Here is a 27,405-nt window from a genome sequence, read left to right on the forward strand (position 1 = left end):
AACAGATGTGTGTCCTTTTACACCCGCCTACCTCCAATCAATCTCCTTCCATCAGGGTGGATCGGAGGACCTATAGGAGTAGAGTGGGCTGTGTCCATGTCCACGCTGCACAGACCTGTCATCCACTTGCTCTGCTCATTGTGGCCCACGATCGGTTATCAAGTCGCTTAAGTGGCCCTCGCTCGTTAAAAGGTTGGGCACCACTGCTTTAACATGTGATGACAACACAAACATGATGCACATTTGCAGAATTTAAGAAATGCATGGCAAAGGGAACATTTTCTCTGTAGTTTGCCATGCATTCGGAAACACACAGATGTGAATGGATCATCATTGTTCTTCAGTAAATGCACCAATTTCCCACCTATAGTGGGAGTGCATGTTTTTTGGCTCGTTTTTCCAGTGACACACACATTGGGCAGCCAGTTGATTTCAATGGGCTGCGCTCCACCTGGCAAAGTAGCTCATATGACATTTTGGTAAACTTATTAGTGCATTTGTCACCAATTTTTTCACGTGGCAAAATAGCTTTTCTTCTGTGTTTGGTGTGCCATTAGTTTTAGGTGGCCATACACTATACAATCTGATTATACAATTTCTTTGCAATCTCCTTTAGATTTACAATAACTATATAATAGGAGGAGACACCATCAATCCAATCACTCTATATTCAAATCGGGTAGGGATATCCCGTGGGCTGCATGTGGCCAAAGGGAATTTAGCATGCACCCTGAGCATTGACGAAGGGATGCTGTGAAAGTCAGGCAAATTCACACATGGAGGAAAGCCGGGGGTACTGTGAAAACTTAGTTGATGTGTGAAGGTGTGCTAATGAGGACAGCCGGTAAAGTCTTTACTGGGTCATACTGGCTGGTCCGTCCCGTGCGTCTGTCCACTACCAGGAGGTTACTTAAATGATCTGCAAACTACATCCATGGATGGAGGTAGGCCTGCTCTTCAAAACCAAAAACCACTTGTATTTTTGTGCAACAGAGGTACATTACTGGTATACTGGTACATAGAGAAGCTGGATTTTAGAGAAAAAAAAAAAAAAAAGGTGAACTCCGCCTTTAAAGTGTTACTAAATGCTTTAAGGTAAATAATGTTTTCAGGTTGTTTGCATTAAGGTAAAAAGTGTTTTCAGTTTCTCTGTGCCCCCCTTCCCCGTGTGAAGAGGAGATGTGTGCATGGCTGGATCTATTCTCCCCTCTTTACACAGCACTCGAGCAGAAGGAGCCATTGGCTCTTGCTGCTGTCAAATCAGATGCAGTGAAGAGGAAGTGGGGGGTGGCTCCATAGACACATAGGGTCGGGAGTACACAGACTATGCTCTCTATGGTAGTCCCTAAGAAGAAGAGGAGGAGGAGCCAAGATCGCCACCCAGGACCCCAGAAGAGGAGGATCAGGGCTGCTCTGTGCAATACCACTGCACAGAGTGGGTAAGTACATGTTATTTTAATAAAAAAAAAAACTTTTCTTGACTTTAGAACAGTTTACCTTGAACAATAGACATATTCATTCTATATATACCTATGATCAACAAATAGCATTCCTTGACCTCTTAATACAGATACATCGGAACTGCTCCTAAGATTCAGATAAGAAGGAGGCAGATGAACTTTACAAAAGGTTCGGGAAACGGAAATACCCTCAAAGGACATGAAGGTGATCTAAGAAATATGCCTCTCAAAAAGAGAAGGGAAGAACATTTGACAACTAATAATGGGGATATGGGGCAGTCTGCTAATCCAGCTGGTGATAGAACACCCTTTGGGACATGAGAGGAAGTCCGGACAATACTGGCTAAGTACTGGCATATACATACCTTAACCACTTCAATACCCGGCCATAGTCAAATGACGGCCACAGATGGGATCTCCCATCCTGGGTGGCCATCATATGATGTCCTCGGCTTTCCGCCGCTACTGCGGGTCCCTAGGGACACAGCCGTTCCCCGATGGGGGGTATTGAAGCGGTGGCGGCGAGTGGCGGAGCAGCTTTACCGGCTGTGATCCGTCACAAGCCGGCGCTGCATGACAACATCCGGGAGCGGCGTGCCCGGCGCACGTACGCGCTCCCAAAGAGGAGATCAGTAGTGATCGGGGCTGAGGCTGGCTGAAGCTTTCTCCCTAGCTACAGCCCAGCCCCGATCAGTGTAAAAATAAAAGAACACTGGCTATTTAGTGACTGGCTGTGCCCAATGACAGGCAGTCACTAAATGTAAACAAAAGGTGTGTGTAGCGCCTGTTGCCGAGTTCCTCTCTTCACACGCCGATCCAGTGTGAGGAGGAGATCAGCCAACAGTGAGTTACCACTACTGTAACCCAGTAATTGCCTTACTGTGCCCAGATTTCCCCCCCAATTAAAGAGTACCCGCCCCCAGAGTACCCGCCACCTGCGAGAGTACTACCAGAGTACCCTTATGACTGTATAACACATCAAAAGTGCTAAGTGCAATAGTAAACATAAAAAATTAAAACACAAAAAGTAATCTAACTGTGAAATAATTTGTATAGAAAGTGCTAAGTGCATATGATAAGCGAAAAAAACGGCTGGGACACACACAATTCCACGCGTTAGTGTACACACTGGGTAATTACCTCCCCGCTATATAAAATATAGCCTATATGCAGCCTCCTCAAAGATACAGATTTGGAAAAAAGAAATATCAACCTAGAGGAGGTATTTAACGTTACTAACGTGGACACTAAAAATAAGAATAATATAGAGAGTCTGACAAGGAAACTTAGGTACAACATGGAGAAAAGAATTCGAACAATATTTAAAGGATGGATTGGTCCCTAGGCGGTTAAGGTGGGATATCCCGCCTAACGATGGCCTACTAGACCAAGAGTCAGTTGATGAATGGTTTCGATTTTTTAATGAAAAGGGATTGGAACTCCTAAATTTTTTGCTTAAAAGAAAACAAAGGAAGATTAAAACGATAGAACAGAACATAGAACAAATCAAAGGGGATTTGGAGGTACATAAAGAGTCGGCAGAATTTTTAACCTTGACTACGCAGTTAAATAAAGATTTGTTAAAGAAGGACAAAAGTACAAACGAGAAAAAGTAAAAAATACACTAGGGATATGGGCGATTTTAGAAATGATCAGGTTTTTAGATGGCAGAGCCAATTGGGACGATTGGATCCCATATCTACATACTCTACACCAGAGAAACCTGTAATTAAAAAAACAACACAAGATACTAGCGCTTTAAAAGATACTGGTGTGTCCTTTTCAGTTCAGTCGGTATTGTTCATTAAAATAAATTCAAAACCGTTTTTATCAAAGCAAGATGTTTTTTTTTTTAAAGTCATCTGAGAAAACAGTACTTGGAATTTGCTGAAAATCCAGAAAGGTTGCTTGCTGTCCTTAGAGGATAGGGGATGTATGTGCACAATCACCTGCGGCAGCTGCTTCTTTAGAGTGAAGTCATCTCATGAATAGGATACCAATAAAAGAATATATAGAAGAGCGCCAAATCAGTAAAAAGTGCATTTATTTTATACAAGTCTCACTTACATCCATAATTATTATTGTCCTCCGTTTGATAGTCAAATCACTGTTCCCTTTCGCTGGTGCTGTTACTGGATGAATCCTCCTCCACAGCGAGCTAGGGGAAGCTCCGCTGTGTTCTGTGAGGCACAGAGACACAGACTGGCTCGTAGACAGCGTGTGACATCAGCCAGGAGGTAACCGAGAGCACAACGCATTTCTGAGCTTGCGCAAGCCTCGTTCGGGCATGAGCGCTCCTTTCTCAAGTGCAGGTATAGGCAATGCTGCAGTGGACTGCTCTTAAATAGGAGAGTGAATAGATAATGACAGACAAGATAGCAATTAACCCTATAATCGATGCAAGCTGGTTGAGAGGGTTATACTAATGATAATACTATGGCAAGTGAATAAAATATATGGTAACGAAGGTGAACTTGAAAAAGGTGAAAAGTTTTAGAGAATAGTTATATATATATATATATATATATATATATATATATATATATATATATATATATATATATATATATATATATATATATATATATATATATAGGGAACAAAGAATGTATGTATAAAAGAGTTGTGAAAAATGAAGAAAAATGAAAAAGACAATGAAAATAATAAAAATGAATGCAAAAATACTAATAAAATAATGATAATAAAAATAACAAAAATAGTGATAATAATGGAAATGAAATAAAAGTAAAAAAAATAAAAAATAAAGATGAAAATGAAAATATAAATAATAAGCATAAAAATGCTAAAAAAAAATATAAAAATAAAAATATATAAAAATATAAAATAATAATAAACATGAAAATAAATATAAAGGTGGTAATAGCAAGTATATTTATAGATGGTAGGTAATTTTGGATCTCAAAAGTATTGATAATAGGCCAAATTGAGGAATGCCTATAGAGACGTGGATAACAACTAAAGGCTTGAATAATGTGAACATGGTAGTCATAATGATAACAACAACAACAATAGTAGTAATAGCAATAACGCTACCACCATTACTACTACTAATCAATCTTGACTGGTTGGAGGTATTATAAATGAAGAAATAACTTCATGGTAATAGCATATAATCATGAGCCCAGTTACAGATAAATGCGACTTAGTCGCATTTTTAAATGCACGACAATGATGTTGATGGTGGAGATACAAGATCAATATATGATAATTGTATGTGAAAACTCACGTCAAGATTGATAGAGGTGATACGATTAAATTATGTTTAAAAGATATGTGTATAAAAAGGCATATGTATAAAGGAGGAAGGAAGGGAAATTGTTTACGAGCCTTCACAGTTAAAATATATACCCAAGTTCTGTGTATACAGGATGTGTGAGGAGGATTCATCCAGTAACAGCACCAGCGAAAGGGAACAGTGATTTGACTATCAAACGGAGGACAATAATAATTATGGATGTAAGTGAGACTTTTATTGATTGTATAAAATAAATGCACTTTACTGATTTGGCGCTCTTCTATATATTCTTTTATTAGGAGAAACCTGTAAGAGTAGATCCAGTCATATCCAAGGGTAGTCTAGCTTCGGTGAAATATAAGCTTCTTACACAAAATGAACAAGGAAAGGATATTAAAAATAATTCTCCCAAACAGAGTAGGTCCAATGAGGGACAGCACCCCCCTAAACAATCTACACCACACTATCAAGAAAGACCTTCCTACAATTCACATACACCAAAAAAGGGTTGGAAGAAACCGCATTGGAAGAAAAATAACAAGACGACCCCATATGGGGGAAATCCACACCATCCACCCTACGAACAACCTAGAATTCCCCACTACCATCCTCATGTAAGGAATCCTGTACCTTATTATGAGCATAACTATAGAGAGAGGGACGAGTGGGGCCCACCCCGTATGTATCATAGGCCACAGGACCAGTACATGATTCCCACATATAATCAGTATGCTCCACTAAGAGACTATCAAGATGGAGAAAGGGATGACAAGTACCATCATACATATTACCTGGACCCCTATGCTAACAAAGCTTTTTTAGAAAGAGGTCAAGATCATTATCCACCGAGGATAAGAGAAGATCAGAGAGAATAAAGGGAGAGAGAAAGAAGTCCAAAAAGAAGAGACCCCTTTGTCGACAGAAGAAATAGCTGTGTTAGCTAAAGGCCTAAAATTTGCTCCTAAGAAAAATTTAGATAAATTTGAAACATATGTAAATATTCAAAAATACATAAGAGGCCTGAATATTAAGAAATATCTAACAAATAACCCTATAAAAATACAGGCAGCAACAACCAATGAAGTGTTACACAGCTCCTTGAGAAATAAATCAGTTTTTAACCCTCAGATCAATAATAAATTTATAGACGTCTTCAAAAAAGTTGTAACAGAAGATTTAAAAACATTGGATATAAAGAAGAAACAAGAACTGAATTACATCAGATATGGAACAAAACGGCAAAATGAACGGAAAGATATAGTGATTCGCCCAGCCGATAAGGGTCGCGGGATTGTGATCTTGTCAAAATCCCAATATAATGATAACTTGGTAAACGTATTAAGTGACACTAGCACCTATAACCAACTACCGAGGAACCCAGTGTTTAGAGGTAGAAAGGAGATAGAATTAGTGGTCCACCTAGGCCTTAAAAAATCAATCTTAAACAAAAAGGAAGCCCAATTCCTAATACCCGAGTCTGTTAGGACCCCAGTCATTTATTACTTACCTAAGCTACACAAAGACAAGATCAATCCCCCACCGAGGCCGATAGTAAACGGAATTGATTCGCTTACTTCTAGAATGGGGGCTTACATCGATAATTTTTTACAACCGGTAGTGAAAAATGCTAAAGCCTACCTTCGAGATACAAAACCCATCTTACAAATTCTGGAAGAATGCTCGCGCGAAGGCCCATATATTTTAGCTACAGCAGACGTAGCCTCGCTGTATACCATCATTCCTCACCATGAGGCCTGTGAAGCAGTTAAATGGGGCCTCAGAAACCATTCAAATCTGATCTGTGCACAGAGAAAATGCCTGGTCAAATGTTTGGATTTCTGTTTAAAGAACAATTATTTTTGGTTTAATAAAAACTTTTACCATCAAAGTACAGGCGTCGCTATGGGTGCCAAGTTCGCCCCAAGCGTGGCGGGATTATTAATGTCAAGATGGGAGGATAAGATGGTCTTCTCCAATCCACTTGCTGAACTAGCTATGTACAAACGATATATAGAGGATATCATAGTTATATGGAAAGGCAGCATTAGTAGTTTAAACGAATTCCAAGAGAGACTTAATAGGAATAATCTGAATATAGTACTCACATGGAGTACTAGTGAAATGCAGGTTACCTTCTTGGATTTAGAGATCACACAAGAAGACGGGAAACTCCATACTAAGACTTTTTTTTAATAGATAGGAACAGCTATCTCCCAGTGACTAGCTGCCACCATCAGAACTGGATATTTAATATTCCAAAGGGCCAGTTCATGAGACTACGGAGGAACTGCAGCAAGCAGGGTGAATTCCTGGAACAAGCTAGACTGACAAAGATTTCAGGACAAGAGCTATGAAAGGGATTTCATTGAAGACAAAATACTAGAGGTTGAAGACATGGATCGCCGAGACCTGATTAAAGACAAGACCAGACAAGAAAAGATAGGCACAAGTTCTAATGAGGGGGCCATTATTTTAGACTTTAATGTCCAATAAAAAAGTGTAGAAAAAAAAAATCAAAAAACATTGGCATATCCTATTAAATGATAAGGATTTACAGAATATACTGCCAAATACACCAAAGTTTACATACAGACGTGCCCCCACACTGAGGAATGGATTAGTTAAAGGCATCCCAGATCCACCCACTAAGAATTGCACATTTTTTTACAGGAAAGGGTTTCTTCCCCTGTAAGCGGTGTTTCGCTTGCACGAGGACAAGAAAGCCGGAGAAGATGTTTCAGTTTACAGCTACCAGCACAGGCAACACACATGAGATCAAGGATTTTATTTGTTGCAATACACAAGGAGCTGTGTATGTGTTGGAGTGTAGTTGCGGCCTACAATATGTGGGCCGCATGAAAAGACCGTTAAGGGTAAGAATCAAGGAGCATGTGCAGAACATTATTAAGGGTTTTGACAAGCACAGCGTTTCAAAACACTTTGCGACACATCATAAAAAGGACCCCCGTGACTTAAAATTTTGGGGGATTATACCTTATATTAAACACTGGAGAGGGGGACATAAGGTGAGGACATTGAGTCAGATCGAATCTAAGTGGATATTTTCTCTTGATACTTTTCATCCCAGGGGATTAAATGTAGAATTCGATTTTTTTATTTTTTTATTTACGGATTGCAGGTAATACAGGGAAAGACTGTAAAAGACATAGATCACTCAGTTTTCCAGGGTAACAAAAACACGCACATAATCAACCAACAGTTTGTGGGGGATCAGGAGAAACCAATCAGTTTGCTATAGCAGTGGCCCCAGCCGTGTCTAAACCATCACGTTATCTTAGTCAAATTATCCGTCATCCCAGTGTCCGCTTAGAAATGAGGTCAAACCCCGGGGAAATGCCCTTCCAGGCCCAGGTCGAGGGGTATCCGACATCTGTCACCGTCATTTTATCGGACAAAGAGCTCAGCCGGGACCCTCCCAAGGGTCACCAACCCCTAGCTGGGAAACCGAGGAAACAAAAAGGAGAGGTTTGTGCAATCACCGTGCATTTTAATTATATGAGGGGGTTGGGGGGTAAGGAAAGAGGGGGGAGCAAGCAGTGAGGAGAAGGGGATGGGGGTAGACAGAGTGAAAGTTATGGGGGGTTAAGAGTGCTATAGAGCAGATGGGAGAGAGTGAATCAGAGTGGAATATGAGAAGGGATGGAAAGGAGGAGGACTCCGATGGATTCCCACGGCCGGGGCCCTCCCCCTGTATACGTGCCAGAGCCTACAGATAGGATCTGTAAGCGTCAGAAAACCGGAACAAACTCCAGGGCAACCATCGAGCAGTGTGTTCCTCCTCCTTGTCGCCCAGTGCCGAAGTGAGCTGTTCCATACGGTAGATGTCGCAAACTCTCGCAAACCAGTGAGACACCATTGGAGCGGCCCGCTGCTTCCACACACTAGGTATGCATGCCCTGGCTGCACTCAGAAGATGTTTTAAGAGAGACTTGTGATACCTCCTGCACGAGAGTGGGGTCAGATTGAGGAAAATCGCCGCCGGGTCGTTCTGCAGATCGACAGCTGTGAGGTCAAAAATGATACTAAGAACCTGTCTCCAGAAATGGGTCAATTGTGAGCATTCCCAAAAGATATGTAGTAACGTGCCAGGCTGTTCACCGCATCTCCAGCACAAAGGGCTGTGACCAGGGAACATAGCTGCCAGAACAGTGGGGGTCCTGTACCATCGGGTCAAGATCTTATAAGCTATTTCCTGGTATTTACTACATAGGGAGGACTTGTGCGCAAATAGAAGCGCGCGACTCCTCTGGTCGGGCGAGAGCCGGATACGAAGGTCCCGCTCCCATTTTTCCAAGAACACCAGATGCCCCTGGGAGAGTTGATCCAGTAGGATGCGATAGGACAGGGAGAGAGACCCTCGGGTCGGTCCCTCTCCTGAGCACATTTCCTCAAACGATGTTGGGGGTCTGCGGAACTCGCTACTGTTCGGTAGGGATTTCAAGAAGTGGGAGAGTTGGGCAAGCTTCCACTGTCCCAGGGCCGTGGTTGCTAACACCTCGTACAAAGTGGGGACCGCTGTCCATGTTCCAAGGCCAAGAAAAGAAGAGGCCCGCACCAAGTCCTGGCCAAGATCGAGGCGGAACGATTTTTCCATCATGCCTGGTTCAAAACATGGGTGTCCAATAATAGGAGTCATGGGCGACGGGAAACTGGGCACGCCCGTCAGCTTAAAATATCTGTCCAACTCTCGTAGCGTTGGCTCAATGAGAGGGTGCGCCCGTACTGTTCCCGACCAGCTCGGACCACTCCAGGGCAGACCCTCAAGTGGAAATGGCACGGATTCCCGTTCCAGTCGAACCCACAGCTTATCCCTCAGATGTCTGCACCAGTCGACTACTCTGTTCATGTGTATCGCCGTACAATACCATGCCGGGTCTGGGAGGCCAATCCCACCCTTGTCTTTCGGTCTGAGCAGTAGTGTCCTGCTGAGTCTTGCCTTGCCATACGTAACGAATAAAGACGGTGCGCATGGCTTTAAAAAATGATTGGGGGATTTTTATCGGTAAGGCTTGCAATAGGTACAAGAGTCTGGGCATTACATTCATTTTGAGCATGTTACATCTCCCAAACCAGGAGGTCGCCAACTCTGACCACCTCTCTAGATCTACGGCAAAATTTTTTTAGGAGCGGCTGAAAATTCAATTGAAAAATCAGATGTGGATCCGGGGGGATCTTGGTACCGAGATATTGTATAGCTTCAGCAGCCCAACGAAAGGGAAAATTAGAGCTTAAACTCGTCTGGGTGTTGGTAGACAGGGAGACATTGAGTGCCTCCGATTTCTGTAAATTAATTTTAAAATTTGACAGTGAGCCATATCGTCTTACTTCCGCTAAAAGATTCGGCAATGTAATGTGAGGCTCCGAGACATAAAACAAAAGGTCATCAGCAAAAGCTGCGACCTTGTGGTGGTACGAGGACGTGTCCAATCCCTTGATGTCTACGTTCTGCCTGATATGATGCAGCAAGGGTTCAAGTGACAGGACAAATAAAAGGGGGGACAACGGACACCCCTGCCTCGTTCCATTGCCAATAGTAAAACGCGACGAGGCAAATCCATTGACCCTAACCACCGCGGTCGGAGACGAGTAAAGGGCCGAAACCCATGTAAGCATGGGGGGAGGTATACCCAGACTTCGCAGGGTGGCTAGCAAAAAAGGTCAGCTCACCCTGTCGAACGCCTTTTCTGCGTCCACAGAGAGCAGCATAATCGGCAGTTTAAGGCGTCTAGCACGTTCAATAACATTGATTGTCCTGGTCGTGTTGTCACGGGCCTCCCTATTGCGAACAAACCCCACCTGGTCCAGAGGTATCAGACGCTGGAGAATGGGCGCCAACCGCTCCGCCAATATCTTAGTGAAGAGCTTGAGGTCGCAGTTTAATAAGGAGATGGGCCTATAGTTTGCGCATAGAAGAGGATCCTTCCCCGGTTTGGGTATGACCGATATGCTGGCCTGTAACAGCTCTGGCGGGAAGGTCTGACCTTCCAATAGAGCGTTAAAGGCTGACACAAATGGCACGGATAACAGAGAGAGGAAGGCCCTATAGTAGGGGACCGTGAACCCATCCGGGCCTGGTGTCTTGCCCTTGGGTGAGTCTTTTAACGCAGCCGACAATTCCTCTGGGGAGATTGGCTGCGAGAGAAGCTCCATCTCTTCCTGCGTCAGTGATGGGAGGTTTGCCGAAGCAAGGTAGTCGTCAATGGCCGTCGTGTTGGCCTGGGGGGCATCTCCTGAGTCCCGGGGGTGCAAGTTATAAAGGCCTTCATAGAAAGATCGGAAGCTCTCTGCTATCCTCCTGGAATCATGAAGCTTAGTCCCCAAAGGGGAACCTATGGTCGGGACGAAAGACGCATTGCGCTGGGTGCGCAGGGAGTTCGCTAGGGACCTACTGCATTTGTCTCCATATTCATAGTACGTCCTGCGGACCCACATAAGTCTGGTTCTAGCCTGAAAGAGAGAGAAGTCTCTGATTTGCTCTCTAAGATCTCTCACCTCCACCTCCAACGCAGCAGTCGGCTGGGATTTATGCCGTCGTTCACATGCATGGAGCTTGGCAATAAGTGTGGAGAGAGCCTCTGTTTTGGCCACTTTAAGTCTATGACCATGTTTAATAAGAATGCCCCTAATGTAGCATTTATGAGCAGCCCAAAGCATGAGGGGGTTAGAAACGGAATCCCGGTTATGCTCAAAGTAACTTTCTATTTCCCTAAGTAGGTCTGCATGGGTCTCAGGGTCTTTCAGGAGAGACTCGTTCAGTCTCCACCAGGACTGACCCCGGGACTCCTGTTGCAGCTTCAGCGTCAAGGAGATCGGAGCATGATCGGACAGGGCTATGTGGCCTATCTGAGCGTCTGTGACCGCCGGGATAACATTGTGGGCGACTAGGAACATATCTATACGCGAGTAAGAACCATGCGCGGAGGAAAAGAACGTATAGTCTCTATCCTGTGGGTGGAGCGTGCGCCACACATCAGTCGATGAGAATGCAGCAGATCTCTTATGTGCGAACGCGTTCTCGCAGATATCGCAGAAGTGCCCGAAGAGGAGTCTCTGTGGGGGTCTAGGGTAAGGTTAAGGTCCCCTCCCACGATCAGAGTGCCCTCTGAGAATACAGCCAGAGCATCCAAGCAGGTTTCCAAGGCCAGCAGCTGGTGCACATTCGGCATGTACAGATTTGCCAGGGTAAAGGTTTGCGAATGGAGGGTTCCCTTAACGAAGAGATATCTCCCCTCACTATCGGCTTGGACAGCTAACACATGCCACGGCAGGTTTTTAGCAAGAACACCACATACTCCTCTCGATTTGGAGGTAGGCGACGTACTGTGATAAGCCAGGGGGAAGTGTTTACTATAAAGCCGGGGTATTTGGTCTGTCCTGAAATGGGTCTCCTGGAGGAAGGCTATTTGGGGCCTCAGCCGCCACAATTCTGTGAGACAGCTGGACCTTTTTTCAGGTACATTCAGCCCTTTCACATTCCAGGAAACCAGCTCCAGTGCCATGTCGGCAGCGGTACCCAGCCGAAGGGCCCCACCAGAGTCGGAAGTAGAAATAGAGGTCAAACACCAAGGAAGAAAAGAAGAAAGAGGAAAAGCAGTAGTTAGGGGGGAGGGAGAGGGTAGAAGGGGGGAGGATAGGTCGGGGAGTTGCTAAGGCTCCTATCGGAGTGAACCTGCCGGTTAGGGCAGAAGGGCCTAGTGGGGGAAGAGGTAAGGCACTGCAGGGGGAGGAACTCGTCGGTGCAGTACCCCTCCAGCAGCCCGTGGTCCATGCAGCCCCAGTTGGGCATGCACGGAGCATCTTTGGCATCTTAACTTCGACATCCAACACATCATAGAACATCACCGCAGCTATTAACAGGCAGTCAACAACAGTAGAACAGCGCATAATCAGACCAACCTATTTAACTTTGCAACACAGATTATAGATAACATTATCCATTAGCTAGTAGCAGGCAGTCAACAACAGTAGAACAGTGCATAATTCGATCAACATATTTAACTTTGCAACCCAGAGCATGGATAACAGTATACCACCCCAAAAAAATACAAAAAATAAAAAATAAATAAAAAAAAAAAAAAGGGGGGGGGGGGAGAACAAGGGGAGGGAGCAGGAACACCATCTGGGGGGCATCCGGGGGGCACCCCCAGGAATTCCAAAAACAAAAAGAGCTCCGAGATTCGGGCACCTAAAGATAAATAGTGGCTAGAATGTTAAACACTACCGCCAGCATCCCAGGTCACCGTCTAGTAAGCGCCATGTCCATCACTGGTCCTGCAATGTCCCTCCCCTCCCCGTGTGGGGTCGCCGGGGGCAATAATCCGTTGCAAGGTGTAGAACACTAAGTTGGACGCTCCAGCCACCTATATTGATAGAGAAAAAGTAAACAATAAAGAAAAAAAAAAAAAAGAAAAAAGGGGTGTAACACAGGTACAGTGGGTAAACTACTGCGCTCTTTCAGAGTTCACGATCTTGAGGGGCCTGCGATCGACGGTGGCGTCTCCCTCTCTGCGGCCTATTTGAGGGGTTGCTCGTCGGGGCCACGGCTCCCAGAGGAACGACCGGAGCCAACCAGTCTGGGATCGGAACCGGGGGCAGGTCCAAAGCCTCCAGGAAGGACGGGACCTCAGAGGGGTGTCGTAGTGCCAGAGGTCTCCCATTTCTGCGCACTAGGAGGTGGAACGGATGACCCCACTTGTATGGTATCCGCCGTTCAGTGAGGTGTTCCAAGAGGGGTCGCAGACAGCGTCTCATCTGGAGGGTCTTGCGGGAAATATCTGGCAGAAGAGTGACTTGGGCCCCGTCAAAATCAATGCTGCCTTTGCGCCACGCCGCTTGCAGGATATCCTCCCTAACCGAGTAATTGTGGAGACAGCATAATACGTCACGTGGCCGGTTCTCTGTGGGGTTCCTGGGACCCAGGGTCCTGTGGACTCTATCAATGGCTATTACTGTGTCAGCAGCGCGGTCCAGACAGGCGTTAAATATAGCAGTAACTGTGGCTTTGAGGTCTGCTTGGCCCGTGGCTTCGGGCAAGTCTCTGATCCTGATGTTACGTCTGCGATTGCGATTCTCAAGGTCATCTACTAGGAGTTGCAACTGTGCGACTGTCAGCAAGGGTATCATGTGCGACTTTCAGGCCAGAAACATTAGTGGTCAGTGAGGCAACATCTGATGTCAAGGTGGTCACCCGCTCGTTCGTAGCCGACACATCACGTTTGACCCCTGCGATTTCCTGACGCAGGGTCGTCTCAATCCTGGCTGCCATACAACTAAAATCCTCCTTAGTGGGAAGGTTTTGCAGCAAAGTCAGTATGGTTGTGTCTCCCAACAATGCCTGAGAAGTGGGTAGCAGATTGGCCCCCTGTGTGGCTGAGGCAGGAGTAGCCTGGTCATGCAGTCCGGGGGTGAGGCATCTACTGCGAGGGGGTCTCTGGGACAGTTGGGAGTTATGGGGGAACCAGGTTGGCAGGCTGCTGCGGTCCGGGCTGTCCAGCGAGGCCATAGACAGTGAGCGGGGGAGGCATGGGGACAAGTCACTCGGTGGGGAGAACGGCGGCAGGTCGTGTCCCTGCATAGTCATCTGCTCACCTGCTCCCTGTGCCTCATGTCCCGAAGCGCCGGAGGCCGCGGGCGCCATCTTGGATGGATCCGGCGTGGAGACTGGAGGCTGCAGCGGGACTAAATACTTGTCCATCGCTGCAGTGGAGGGCTCCTCTCGGCTGGCAGGGTTCCGCTGTCGTGCGGGGATGTCGGCGATGCCGAAATGTGCGATCGTTTGAAGGTACAGGCGTGCGGAGGGGTCACGGACCGGGAGCTCCTGAAGAAAGCGTCCTCACTCCTGCATGTCTAGGCCACGCCCCAGAATTCAATCTTTACTGCTTTATCAATGATTTTTAAATGCCCTCCCCTCAAATATTAGTTCCCATCCCCCCCCTTCCCCTTTCCTCCCCTTCCCCTCCCCCTTTCCATCCCCCCCCCTGCCACCAGATTACCTACAGCCACTATGTCCAGAAAGGTGTACACCCCAGAAGAGGCATACCCAATACTCAGCCTGACCGATGAGAGTAACAGGGAGCTCTCATCGCTCAGTTCTGGTTCTGATTCTGTTTCGGAATATGAGCCTCCTGAAGGCAGCACATCGGGATCCAAATTAGAGGAGGAAGCAGTCTGTCCTAAAAGAAGACTGTCTGAGCACCAGGCAGCTACCAGCAGTGCCAGCAATGGTAGACCCCAGGAGATGAGGCCCAGTACAAGCACTGCTAGACCCCAGGAGGAAAGGCCCAGTGCACGCCAAAGAATTAGGGCCCAAACCCAGCTTCCAGAAGGCTTGACAAACCCATTGTGGCTGCCTTCTACCACAGGGTCAGCCACTATCCCCCCCCCCCCCCCCTTTTACAGCACAGCCAGGTGTGCAGGTCAACACTGCGGGTTTTTCCGAAATTGTTTTTTTTATTGATTTTTCCCTGACTAATTGGTTCAAGGCATCTTGGACCAAACCACCTTTTTGCCCAACAATTCATTACAGCCAACCCCAGCTCCAGCTATGCCCACCCTTTTGAATGGCGACCCCTAACAGCGGCAGAGTTTAAAATTGTTTTTAGGCCTAACGCTCAACATGGGGCTTACAAAACAAAATGAAAAAGCATACGTATTGGTCAACCAAACCCATCCATTATATAGCAAATTTTCTCCTCATTCATGTCCAGGTCCCGATACGAACTTATAATGCGCTTCCTGCATTTTAGTGGCAACGCACAGTGCCCCCCCCCGAAATCACCCAAACGCCAACCACTTTTTGAGAAGGCTCTCCTCAAAGGGGTAACACACCACCGTGTATTTGGAGACTGAAAAGGTCCGTTGTGGTCGACCCCATTCCTTGTAAATGAACTTATCGAAATAAGTCAGATACGGGAACACCTTAGGTGAAGGGGCTGGCTTACGGGACCCAAAAGGGACCACTACATCAGCAGAGGGATCTGCTGGCTCCCGATACAGGTTATACAGGTATCTGCACCCCCCCCCCCCGAAAGGTGGCAATTGTGGCACCGGAGGGGGGGGGGGGGGGGGGTCAGATGAGCGCAAGTTCCACTTTTGGGTGGAACTCCGCTTTAAGAATAATCAAATATGACTCTTTACAAGAAAGAGTAGCCAACTCTGATACTCTTCTTGCAGAAGATATGGCAACCAGGAAAATGATGTTCCTCGTCAAGAGGACCAAGGGAAAATGCTGTATTGGCTCAAAAAGGCAGTTTTTGTAAAGCCGACAGGACTAATTTTAAGTCCCAAGGGTTCAGGGGTTATCTAACGGAGGATTAATCCACGTTTTCCTCTGAATAAAAATACGAACCCCATCTGTAGCAATTAAAGTATCCTACCTATGACATATTTCCTGGGGTGCCAACCCCTGGATTCATATACCTTCCAGACTCGTTAGTATGACACTGGAGGCCGGCTTCCTATCATAACCAAAGTAGAAACTACTGAAGCCGACAGCCCATGGTCTTATTTCAGAATGTGGGTCTCACTAGCCAAACCATTAAATTTAGCGTTTGTAAGCAAGGATGGAATACCGGACTTTGGGAAAGAAGGTCTGGGCACAGTGGTAGGGACCAAGGGCCATCATCTTTTATGATTTCGGCAAACCAAGATCTCCTGGGCCACAAGAATCACCTCCTTCCCTTCTTGTTTGATCCTGTGAAGAAGGCGCGTTAGCAGAACAGGAGGGAAAGCATAGATCAGTGAAAACTGATCCCATGGAAATACCAAGGCATCTGTTTTGTATGCTATCAGATCCCTTGTCCTTGACATAAAATTGTCGATTTTGTTGTGGAACCCGGACGCCATTAGACCCACGTCTGGAACTCCCCATCCTTGGCATATTGAGAGAACGATACCAGGGTGAAGGAACCATTCTCCCGGAAACAATAGTTGGCGACTCAAGTAGTCCGCCTGCCAATTCTCCATTCCTGGAATGAAAATTGCTGATAGACAAGGTATGTTGCTTTCTGCCCAAGACAGAAAAAAATTCACCTCTTTCTGGGCCGCACAACTTCTCGTGCCCCCTTTGTGATTGATAAAAGCCACAGCTGTGGCATTGTCCGATTGGATCCTTTAAGGACAATTTTGTAGTCTGAGCATCCAGGCCTCCAGGGCCAGGAGTACTGCCTGAATCTCTAGAATGTTGATGGGCAAGGTCATCTCTGATCTGGACAGATGCTTCTTCCAGGACAGCTCCCCAGCCCGAAGGGCTGGCATCTGTTACCACTTTCCAGGTAACCGGCAGAATCATCCTTTTTGAAGATCCTTGATGTCAATAGACGCCAGAAGTTCTCCCCCTTGCAGGAAGGAGACTACTGATCGGATAAATTCCATGTGGAGAGAAAGACTTTTTTCTCTAAATCCTTAGGAACGTTTGATCTGAGAAAAAAAACGAGGAGACGGGAACTCTAATTTGGAGCCATTGAGGAAGTCCCCCATTCGTTTTCCTATCAGATCCAAGAGAACTGCAGAAGAATTGTATGAGCTAGCAGGGCGCCCCTTCATAAGGAGACTACAGTATCATGTAGGTTTTCCTCCCCAAGACCTCTTTTTGTCCCTAGGGTTAACTGAGGATTACCTACTGAACCTGATGGCGGAAGCCATCGTGACTGCCTAGAGGCTTATGCCCCTGGCACAAAGGAGCTTTTAAAAATGAAAATCTATTTACTCCCTTATGTAAATGGAAAAGGGGGTACTTTTCCCACTAGAATTTCTTTGGATGAATTATCCAAACATAATCAAATAGCTGTTCTACCGCAAAAGGAAGACTAGCCAGGAGTTTCTGCATGGTGAAAGGAAGTTAATCCTCTGCTGATGTGCGTTCCTCAATGCGTTTAGCGGTTTATTTAACAACAATGTGCACAGTATAGCACCTGGTATTCCCAGGCGGTCTCCTATACAGGTACAAACCGATGTAGGCATCTCAGCAGATGTGCGTTTGGCTAGTTTATAAGCAAGCATCTGCATGAGGACCCTGTGGAGGTTCTACAAAAAGGAACTCACAAGCAATTACTACAAGCATAAGGCTGCCAGAAAGCCTGCTGAGCAGGATGCCTAGAACACCTGTTAAACTGGCCTCACAATTGTTAAGCAATTACTGTCAGCCAGGCTGCTCAATCTGCTAGAAAAAAATAAAAAACACACTTTTTTTCTAACAGGAATTAAAACTATTTGTTGGAGGCCTAAGCATTTGAGCATTGTCTGCTGAATAACAGCTCTTATTCACAGAGGATATACTGCGTTAATCGCCAATATACTGTACTTAGTGAATTTCCTCTAAAGTGTAAAAACTTTCTTAGGATGAAAAAAATTAAATTTATCTGGGAGATCTTCTCAGATACAAAAAAGGCTTTTCCTACACTAAATGGACAGGAACAAACGTGCACAGTTTGAGGAGGCTTTAGCAAACCCAAACACTCAGTTAAGGAAGCATAAATGTGGAGTGGACCATTCAGCAAGACATTGAAACCAGCTGGTTCTCCCACATTTGACACCTCAGAAGAGGAGTCATCAGCCTCACCACGGTCCCTTGAGGGGATTAGTCTTCTCCTGCCCCTAGTTCCCCAGTTGGAGGGTCCTGCGCAATGAAAGAGAAGCTGTGCAATTAAAGTCACTAAACCTTTTTTTTTTTAAATCCATCACGGCTGAGGGAAAAAATAAACTTTGGTAAAATACACAGGAGCTGCAGTGTTGAAAACAATTGCAAACATTTCATGCCCCCAGTGCTAACTAACCAGTCACTCCTCAGGAATTGTCATTCAAAATGCGACCGTGCTGAAAGCTGAAAATTGGACTGGGCAAGAATGGAGTGAAAGTGCCCTGTATTAGTAGTTATAAACCCTTACAGCGCCCTTTTTCCTACAGGTAAGCTGCCCTGGATATCTCCTAAACTTAAAACGGTTTAGGAGATATCCCCTGTATTGTATCTGCACAAATGCGCACTGAAGCAAACTGAAGCAACAGCACAAACATGCCGCTGCTTCTGTTAGACTGTGCTGTTACCAGAGACTCCCGTGCGCACATCATCGCAGCTCCGGCCAATCACAGTGCTGGAGCCCGCGATACCCCGAAGTATCTCAGGGAGGGATGTCGCCGGCCGGAGCAGTGAGCGAGGACCGCTGCGGGGGCCTCAATCTAAGGCAAGTAATGCAGGTTTTTTTGGGGGGTTTGTAACCACTTTAACCACTTCAGCCTCGGACCAATAAATACCTTAAGGACCAGAGGTGTTTTTGCAATTTCGCACTGCGCTGCTTTAACTGGTAATTGCGCGGTCATGCAATATTGCACCCAAACGAAATTTGCGTCCTTTTCTTCCCACAAATAGAGCTTTCTTTTGATGGTATTTGATTGCCTCTGCGATTTTTATTTTTTGCGATATAAATGGAAAAAGAGCGAAAATTTTGAAAAAAAATGATATTTTCTTCTTTTTGTTATAAGAAAAATCGAATAAACTAAATTTTAGTCATACATTGAGGGCAAAATTTATTCAGCCACATGTCTTTAGTAAAAAAAATGTCAATAAGCGTATATTTTTTGGTTTGCGCAAAAGTTATAGCGTCTACAAACTAGAGTACATTTTCTGGAATTTACACAGCTTTTAATTTATGACTGCCTATCTCATTTCTTGAGGTGCTAAAATGGCAGGGCAGTACAAACCCCCCCCAAATGACCCCATTTTGGAAAGTAGACACCCCAAGGAAACTGCTGATGGGTATGTTGAGCCCATTGAATATTTATTTTTTTTGTCCTAAGGGATTGAATAATGACAAAAAAAAAAAAAAAAAAAAAGTACAAAAAGTTGTCACTAAATGATATATTGCTCACACATGCCATGGTTATATGTGGAATTGCACCCCAAAATATATTCCGCTACTTCTCCCGAGTACGGGGATACCACATGTGTGGGACTTTTTGGGAGTATAGTCGCGCACGGCATCCCGAAAACCAATCACCACCTTCAGGATTTCTAAGGGTGCAAATTTTTGATTTTACCCCTCACTACCTATCACAGTTTCGAAGGCCATAAAAAGCCAAAATAGCACAAAACCCCCCAAAATGACCCCATTTTGGAAAGTAGACACCCCAAGCTATTTACTGAGAGGCATGTTGAGTCCATGGAATATTTTATATTTTGCCACAAGTTGCGGGAATATTACAAACTTTTTTTTTTTTGCACAAAGTTGTCACTAAATGATATATTGCTCACACATGCTATGGGCATATGTGAAATGACACCCCAAAATACATTCTGCTGCTTCTCCTGAGTACAGGGATACCACATGTGTGGGACTTTTTGGGAGCCTAGCCGCGTACGGGACCCCGAAATCCAAGCACCGCCTTCAGTATTTCTAAGGGCATAATTTATTTTACTCCTCACTACCTATCACTACCTATCACAGTTTTGACGGCCATAAAATGCCAAGATGGCACAAAACCCCCCCAAATGACCCCATTTTGGAAAGTAGACACCCCAAGGAAACTGCTGATGGGTATGTTGAGCCCATTGAATATTTATTTTTTTTGTCCTAAGGGATTGAATAATGACTAAAAAAAAAAAAAAATGTACAAAAAGTTGTCACTAAATGATATATTGCTCACACATGCCATGGTTATATGTGGAATTGCACCCCAAAATATATTCCGCTACTTCTCCCGAGTACGGGGATACCACATGTGTGGGACTTTTTGGGAGTATAGTCGCGCACGGCATCCCGAAAACCAATCACCACCTTCAGGATTTCTAAGGGTGCAAATTTTTGATTTTACCCCTCACTACCTATCACAGTTTCGAAGGCCATAAAAAGCCAAAATAGCACAAAACCCCCCAAAATGACCCCATTTTGGAAAGTAGACACCCCAAGCTATTTACTGAGAGGCATGTTGAGTCCATGGAATATTTTATATTTTGCCACAAGTTGCGGGAATATTACAAACTTTTTTTTTTTTGCACAAAGTAGTCACTAAATGATATATTGCTCACACATGCTATGGTTATATGTGGAATTGCACCCCAAAATATATTCGGCTACTTCTCCCGAGTATGGGGATACCACATGTGTGGGACTTTTTGGGAGTCTAGTCGCGTACGGCACCCCGAAAACCAATCACCACCTTCAGGATTTCTAAGGGTGCAAAGGCCATAAAATGCCAAAATAGCACAAAATCCCCCCAAATTACCCCATTTTGGAAAGTAGACACCCCAAGCTATTTACTGAGAGTCATGTTGTCTGAACGAAAAAAAAGAGATTGATCGGTGGGTATGCCCACCATTAGATACCTCCCTTCATCCACCCACTTCTAATGATGGACATACATGCACCATTTATATATGCCGAAGCATGGGGGCATCCTCCCGCAAAAAAGTTATGCCGCGTACATACGTTCAAACTTTTCCATGGGCAAGCCCCCTGTCGGAATTTTGACCGTATGTACGCGGCATTAGGAGCAAAATCACTCCTCCACCCCTTATGCCCCCATGCTTCGGCATATATGCTCTTTTTTAACTGTGGTGGTGAAATCACCGCCTACAGCACTGGAGTCACGGCTTTATGTATCGTGGGAGCAAACGCTGTTGCTGTCAAGATAAATAAATCCGCGCTGCAGCTGAATGGCGTACCTGCTAAGCAAATTATGGTTAACGTTAAAACAAAGTAACATCCCAGTAAAACCTTACCATACCATACCTGCAAAGCAATTGCCAAAAAAAACAGTAAAAAATAAAACATTTTTTAACACAACCTGTGCCTAAAATATATATATGCCGAAGCATGGGGGCATCCTCCCGCAAAAAAGTTATGCTGCGTACATACGTTCAAACTTTTCCACGGGCAAGCCCTCCGTCGGAATTTTGACCGTATGTACGCGGCATTAGGAGCAAAATCGCTCCTCCACCCCTTATGCCCCCATGCTTCGGCATATATGCTCTTTTTTAACTGTGGTGGTGAAATCACCTCCTACAGCACTGGAGTCGCGGCTTTATGTATCGTGGGAGCAAACGCTGTTGCTGTCAAGATAAATAAATCCACGCTGCAGCTGAATGGCGTACCTGAAAACATGAAAAATGGTTAACAATAACACAGTAAACAGTAAAGTATAAAAAATTTGAGAGAAGAGAGAGAGAGAGAGAGAGAGAGAGAGAGAGAGAGAGAGAGAGAGAGAGAGAGAGAGAGAGAGAGAGAGAGAGAGAGAGAGAGAGAGAACAATAAAACGACAACTATTTTTGGTTTTTATATTTTATATTTTTTTTGGTTTTTTTATTTTACTTTTTTTTTTTTTTTTTTTTTTTTATACACTTTTTTTTGAACTGTAAACTGTAACTGTAACGGTTCGGGTCTCTCAAAATGCGATGGCATCTTGGGAGACCCTGTGTTAGTGTGCCTAGCCTGTGAAATGCTGTACCCTACGCTAATACTTCACTAGTGTGTGGTAGCGTTCAAAACACTCACCCTGACAAAGACCAGGCTGGCCAGGACAGCGTGGACAATAAGAACGGGTGTCACGCCTATATCCGTGCTTGCTACAGACACGACATCTTTTTTGGGGGGCTCGTTGGGTAGGGGTACTCGGGAGGACATAAGAATAATGCCTCTCATACAGCCGGCTTACTGCATTTGGTTGGGAATGGTGAGGTACAGAACCGTCTGGAAACAGAAGCTCTGTGACAACCTCTCTTTGGAAGAAAAGAAAGGTTAATGTTCCGCCTGAAGCTTTGTATAGCACAAAAGCATTCAGCAAAGCCAATTGAAATAAGTAAGCAGACACTTTTTTGTACCAGCGTCTGGTCTTACGGGAAGTTAGATACGGCGCTAACATCTGGTCATTGAGGTCCACCCCTCCCATATTTTTGTTATATTCGTGGACACAGAGGGGTTTCTCCACAATACCAGTCGCCGTAGAAATTTGGACCGTCGTGTCTGCATGAAGGGAGGTAAGAACGAAAACATTCTTATTATGCCTCCACTTCATAGCGAGCAAATTATTACACCGATAGCAGGCTCTCTCCCCCAGCCTAAGACGGGAATCTACAAGCCGCTGGGGAAAGCCCCGGCGATTAGGTCGCACGGTGCCACATGCTCCAATCTGATTATCAAATAAATGACTAAACAGTGGCACGCTGGTGTAATAGTTGTCCACGTACAAGTGGTACCCCTTTCCGAATAAGGGTGACACCAATTTCCACACTATCTTGCCAGCGCTTCCTATGTAATCAGGGCAGTTCTCCGGCTCTACGTAACTATCTTTACCCTCATAAACCATAAAGCTCCATGCATAGCCTGTGGCCCTGTCACAGCACTTATAGAGCTTGACCCCGTACCTGGTACGCTTGTTGGGAATGTACTGTTTGAATGACAAGCGACCAGTAAACTTAACCAGGGACTCATCAACGCAGACAACTTTTTGGGGAATAAACAAGTCTGCAAAACGTTGGTTGAAGTGGTTTATGAGGGGCCGAATTTTGTAGAGCCGATCGTATTCAGGGTCTCCACGTGGACGACAAAGTTCATTGTCACTGAAGTGCAAGAACCGCAAGATCTGCTCGTATCGTGCCCTGGGCATGGAGTTAGAGAACAGGGGCATGTGGTCAGCCGGATGCGTGGACCAATAAGCCCGCATCCGCATAAATTTGTGTGTGCCCATGTTGAGGGAAAGGCCCAGAAACGACTTAAATTCGGAAACCGTAACTGGTTTCCAATCTCTGGCAAGAGACGGCAACTGGGGATTAGCGGCGATGCGTTGACCAGCATATAAATTGGTTTGGTCCACAATAGATCTATAGAGATCTTCCGTGAGATACAGAGAATAAAAATCGAGTGGCGTAAAATCATCTGTATCCACCTGAATACCGGGTTGGGCAGTGAATGGGGGAAGTACGGGTTCTGCAGAAGTGGTGGGCACCCAATTGGGATAGGCGAATTCTGCAGGAAGGGCACTATGGGTACGACGGGCCTGTCTTTGTCTTCTTCTTCTTGGTGGCAGCGGGACACTACTTGTGCTTGCCACCTCGCCAGCTTGAACTGCACTTATGGGACTCGCCACGTCACCACGTGATACTGCAGTGCTGGATGTACGCCCAGGGTGTACTAGGCCGCTGGTGCTTGCCAGTTCACCAAAAGGATGAGCGGCGCTAGTACTGGCTCTATACTCCATACGAGGGACTTCCGGTTCCTGCACCTCAACAACATCAGAAAATCGGGGCCGGGTACGCCTGACAATAGCAGGGACCTCTTCTTCGTCGTCAGAGCTATCTGACATGGAGGCGCTGTCCTCTACAGGTTCGTATTCTGAGCCTGATTCTGACAGATCAGTGTCTTCCTCTTCACTATCTGTCATGCTCAGAAACGTGTAGGCCTCTTCACTAGTGTACCTTCGCTTTGCCATTTTGGGCTCTAAATTTAGGGGTACAGTAGTGAGACTCACAGGTAAAAAAGCACCTAGCCTGTCAGCGACTGTATAAAACGCTACCAAAAAAAACTGTTAGCGATCGCAGGGATCAGGCCTGACTCTGCGAACGCTGCAGTTATGTGTGTTGTGTTTTGTAAGTGACAGTGATCGATCGATACTGCACTTGGGTGGGCTGGGCTGGGCTGGGCTGGGCAGAGGGGCAAAACGCAGGTGCTAGCAGGTATCTGGGCTGATCCTGCTAACAATGCGTTTTTTTAGAACCCTAAATTGCTGGGCACGCTAGTATAGATCTGATCAGATCAGATATTGATCTGTTCGGATACTATACCACTAAGGGAGGTGTATGCTTTGCGCGTGGGTGTTAGCGGTGCTGGCACTAACCTAGCACTGCCTGGGGCGACGCAGACCCTTTCTGACCCTAAAACCAAATTTATATCACCCGCCGGGTGATCAGGGGGTTAAACCTTTATTAGGTAATAAATGGCGGGTGCCCTGATGCTATAAAAAGCGAACTACCAAACCAGCGTCACCCGTAACACTTATACGGTGATCACTGGTGAAAGGGTTAACTAAGGGCAATCAGGGGTTAAAACCTTTATTGGGTATTTATATGGGGGTACCTGAAGCTTTATAAAAAGCTGACGGGGAACCTAAATAACTAAATAACTAACTGGCTAACCAGCGTCACCAGTGACACTTATGCAGCGATCGCTGGTGAAAGGGTTAACTCTAGGGGCAATCAAAGGGTTAAAACCTTTATTAGGTTATATATCGGGGTACCTAACGGTATAAAAACCTGGCGTTGAACCTAAAAAAAAACTAGCTTCCTAGCGGGACCAGTGACACTATTGCAGCGATCAGAAAAACGATCGCTTAGTGACACTGGTAAAAGAGGGTGAAAGGGTTAACTGGGAGGGCAATCAAAGGGTTAAACCTTTATTAGGGGGGGTAGGGGGCTACCCTGGACCTAAAGGGGCCTAACACTAGCTGCCCTGACACTTTTTACAGTCACAACTGACACTAAATGTAGTGATCAATAAATAAATGAACACTGCATTAGTGACACTGTGACTGGGGGGGGGCGGGGGGCCGATCGGGGGGGTGATCGGGGGGTGACTGGGGTGAAATGTGTGCCTGTGTGTACCTATGTGTCAGTGGACTGTTGGTGCACTTACTTGCGTCTTCACTCCTCGCTGTCCGGTTCAAAAAGACCGCCACGAGGAGTGTGACATCACTTCCTCCTCCTGTGTTTACATTTTCACAGGGGAGGAAGTTCGTCACTGGCCAGGAGCGATCGAGAGGGGATGGGCGGAAACCAACGGCCATCCCCTCATCGCCGATCGCTCCGGCACCGAAAGGGACCGCCGTATCTAGCGGAAGGGGGTCCGATCGGACCCCCCACCCGCTAGAAGGCAATCACGTACATTTACGTGATTCTGCCTGCCTGTGCCATTGTGTTGACGTACATTGGCAATACGGCGGTCCCGAAGTGGTTAAAGTGATTAAAGCGTTTAACCCCCCAAAAAAATGCTGCTCCTGTCCCTTTACTGTGAAATTAGCAGCATGGTGCTTTTGTTTTTTAAATGATCCCTCTGTATCTCCTACAATAGCAGTTTGAAAATGCCATGTCCCGACTCTCCCTTCCCCTTTGTGTTTTATCATTAATATGCTTATCTGTACAGATAACACAACGCTCCTGTGATAACATGACTCCTCGTCTGTCTCTCCAGCTGACGTCAGTGGCAGTGCTTGCCCCCCCCCCCCCACCCACCCAACTCTCAGCTGACAGAGTAGAAGAGAGAAACTGCAACTGATGGTAGGAAGGTGGTGTGTTATCAGTACAGATAAGCATATGATACAAAAACAGGCACAGGGGAACTTATTGGTCTAATAAAAGAGGGGATGGGAGCATTTTATATAAGTGGCTCAACAACCACTTTAAATAATAAACATTTATTTCAAGCACTTGGTACAGCAGAACACCTGCAAAAAAACACCTTAAAAAACAGTCACTATGTATGGGAAAGAGCCTTTCCCAATTAGGTCAATTCGCTGCCCACATACCTTTATCATCCTAGATAGGTCCCCAGCATCTGCCAGTTCCAGGACTATATTCAGTTCATTGTCCTCAATGAAGGAAGCGTAATATTTAATGACATTTGGATGGTTCAGTTGCTGATGAAGAAAAGCAAAATATGTAAATTATTATAAGTTGCTGCGAATCTAGTACCTGAACACCTAGGGGTCTATTCATAAAATTTTAAAAACAAAAACAAATGCTGGGCAAAGGTCTCAAGAATTTGCACAGCTGTAATAATTACCTGTAATATGACTAATGCATTTTTGTTTCAGGACTATCTTCTCCATCTAGTGATTATGCAGTATTTTCCAGAAATACCTCAATAAGCAGAAAACCGCAATATAGTCACTAGACAGGCTTATTTTTATAGGTAAACCCACCGAATATCAATAAAAAAGGATTTTTACACTTACCGAAAAATCTGTTTCTTGGAGTTTGTTAGGGGATGCAAGATTCAGACATTTGGGCTTACTGTTGGCTGCAGGTGGATTTGGACATAAAACAAAAACCAGTGACCAGTCTGGTATAACCCCTCCCATACCCAGCAGTATGTCTGTACAAAAACAGTAATGGGAGCAAAATCACAAAAACACAGTGGGACCAGTTTTCATAAAAAAAAAAAAAAATAGATGATTTTACATTAAAAAAATCCTATTTTCTTAACCACTAGAGATCCACGCTATAGCCGAATGACGGCTACAGCGCAGACCTGCTTTGCCAGGACTACGTCTATTGACGTCGTCCCGTGCACGAGGGGCGCGCACGGCGCGCTCTGTGATCAGCGAGTCTATGAGACTCGCCTGATCACAGATCGGAGCAAGGCGTCAATCCCGACCCCTTACCACGTGGTCAGCTGTCAGCCAATGACAGCTGATCATGTGACACAACATAGCCGGTAATCAGCTATTTTTCCTCCTTGTGCTGACAGCACGAGGAGAAAAAAAAAAAAAGTCGATCACCTGCGGCAGTGATCGGGACATCAGTCCCGATCACGGCCAGCTTATCAGTGCCCACCTGCCCCCTGCCAGTGCCACCTAAAATATTAAAGTGCCCACAGTGCCACCCATCAGTACCCACAGTGCCACCCATCAGTGCCCACAATCTGCCTCAACAGTGCTGCACCCCAGTGCCACATATCCGTGCCCATC

General features: G+C 45.5%; 1 protein-coding gene across 2 annotated transcripts in view; it reads right to left on the reverse strand.

Annotated features, from left to right (window-relative positions):
* NEK7 (NIMA related kinase 7) overlaps nucleotides 1-27,405 on the reverse strand; it is a 227,893-nt gene that overhangs the window by 117,890 nt on the left and 82,598 nt on the right. For both annotated transcript variants that reach the window (XM_077452743.1, XM_077452742.1), the window contains one exon: nucleotides 26,242-26,352. In XM_077452743.1, coding sequence (XP_077308869.1) covers nucleotides 26,242-26,352 — 111 coding nt within the window. The remainder of the gene's footprint in view (nucleotides 1-26,241; nucleotides 26,353-27,405) is intronic.

Source organism: Lithobates pipiens, unplaced genomic scaffold, assembly GCF_037356315.1.
Source record: "Lithobates pipiens isolate NorthernLeopardFrog02 unplaced genomic scaffold, aLitPip1_a1.2 Scaffold_23, whole genome shotgun sequence".
NCBI classification, from domain to species: Eukaryota; Metazoa; Chordata; class Amphibia; order Anura; family Ranidae; genus Lithobates; species Lithobates pipiens.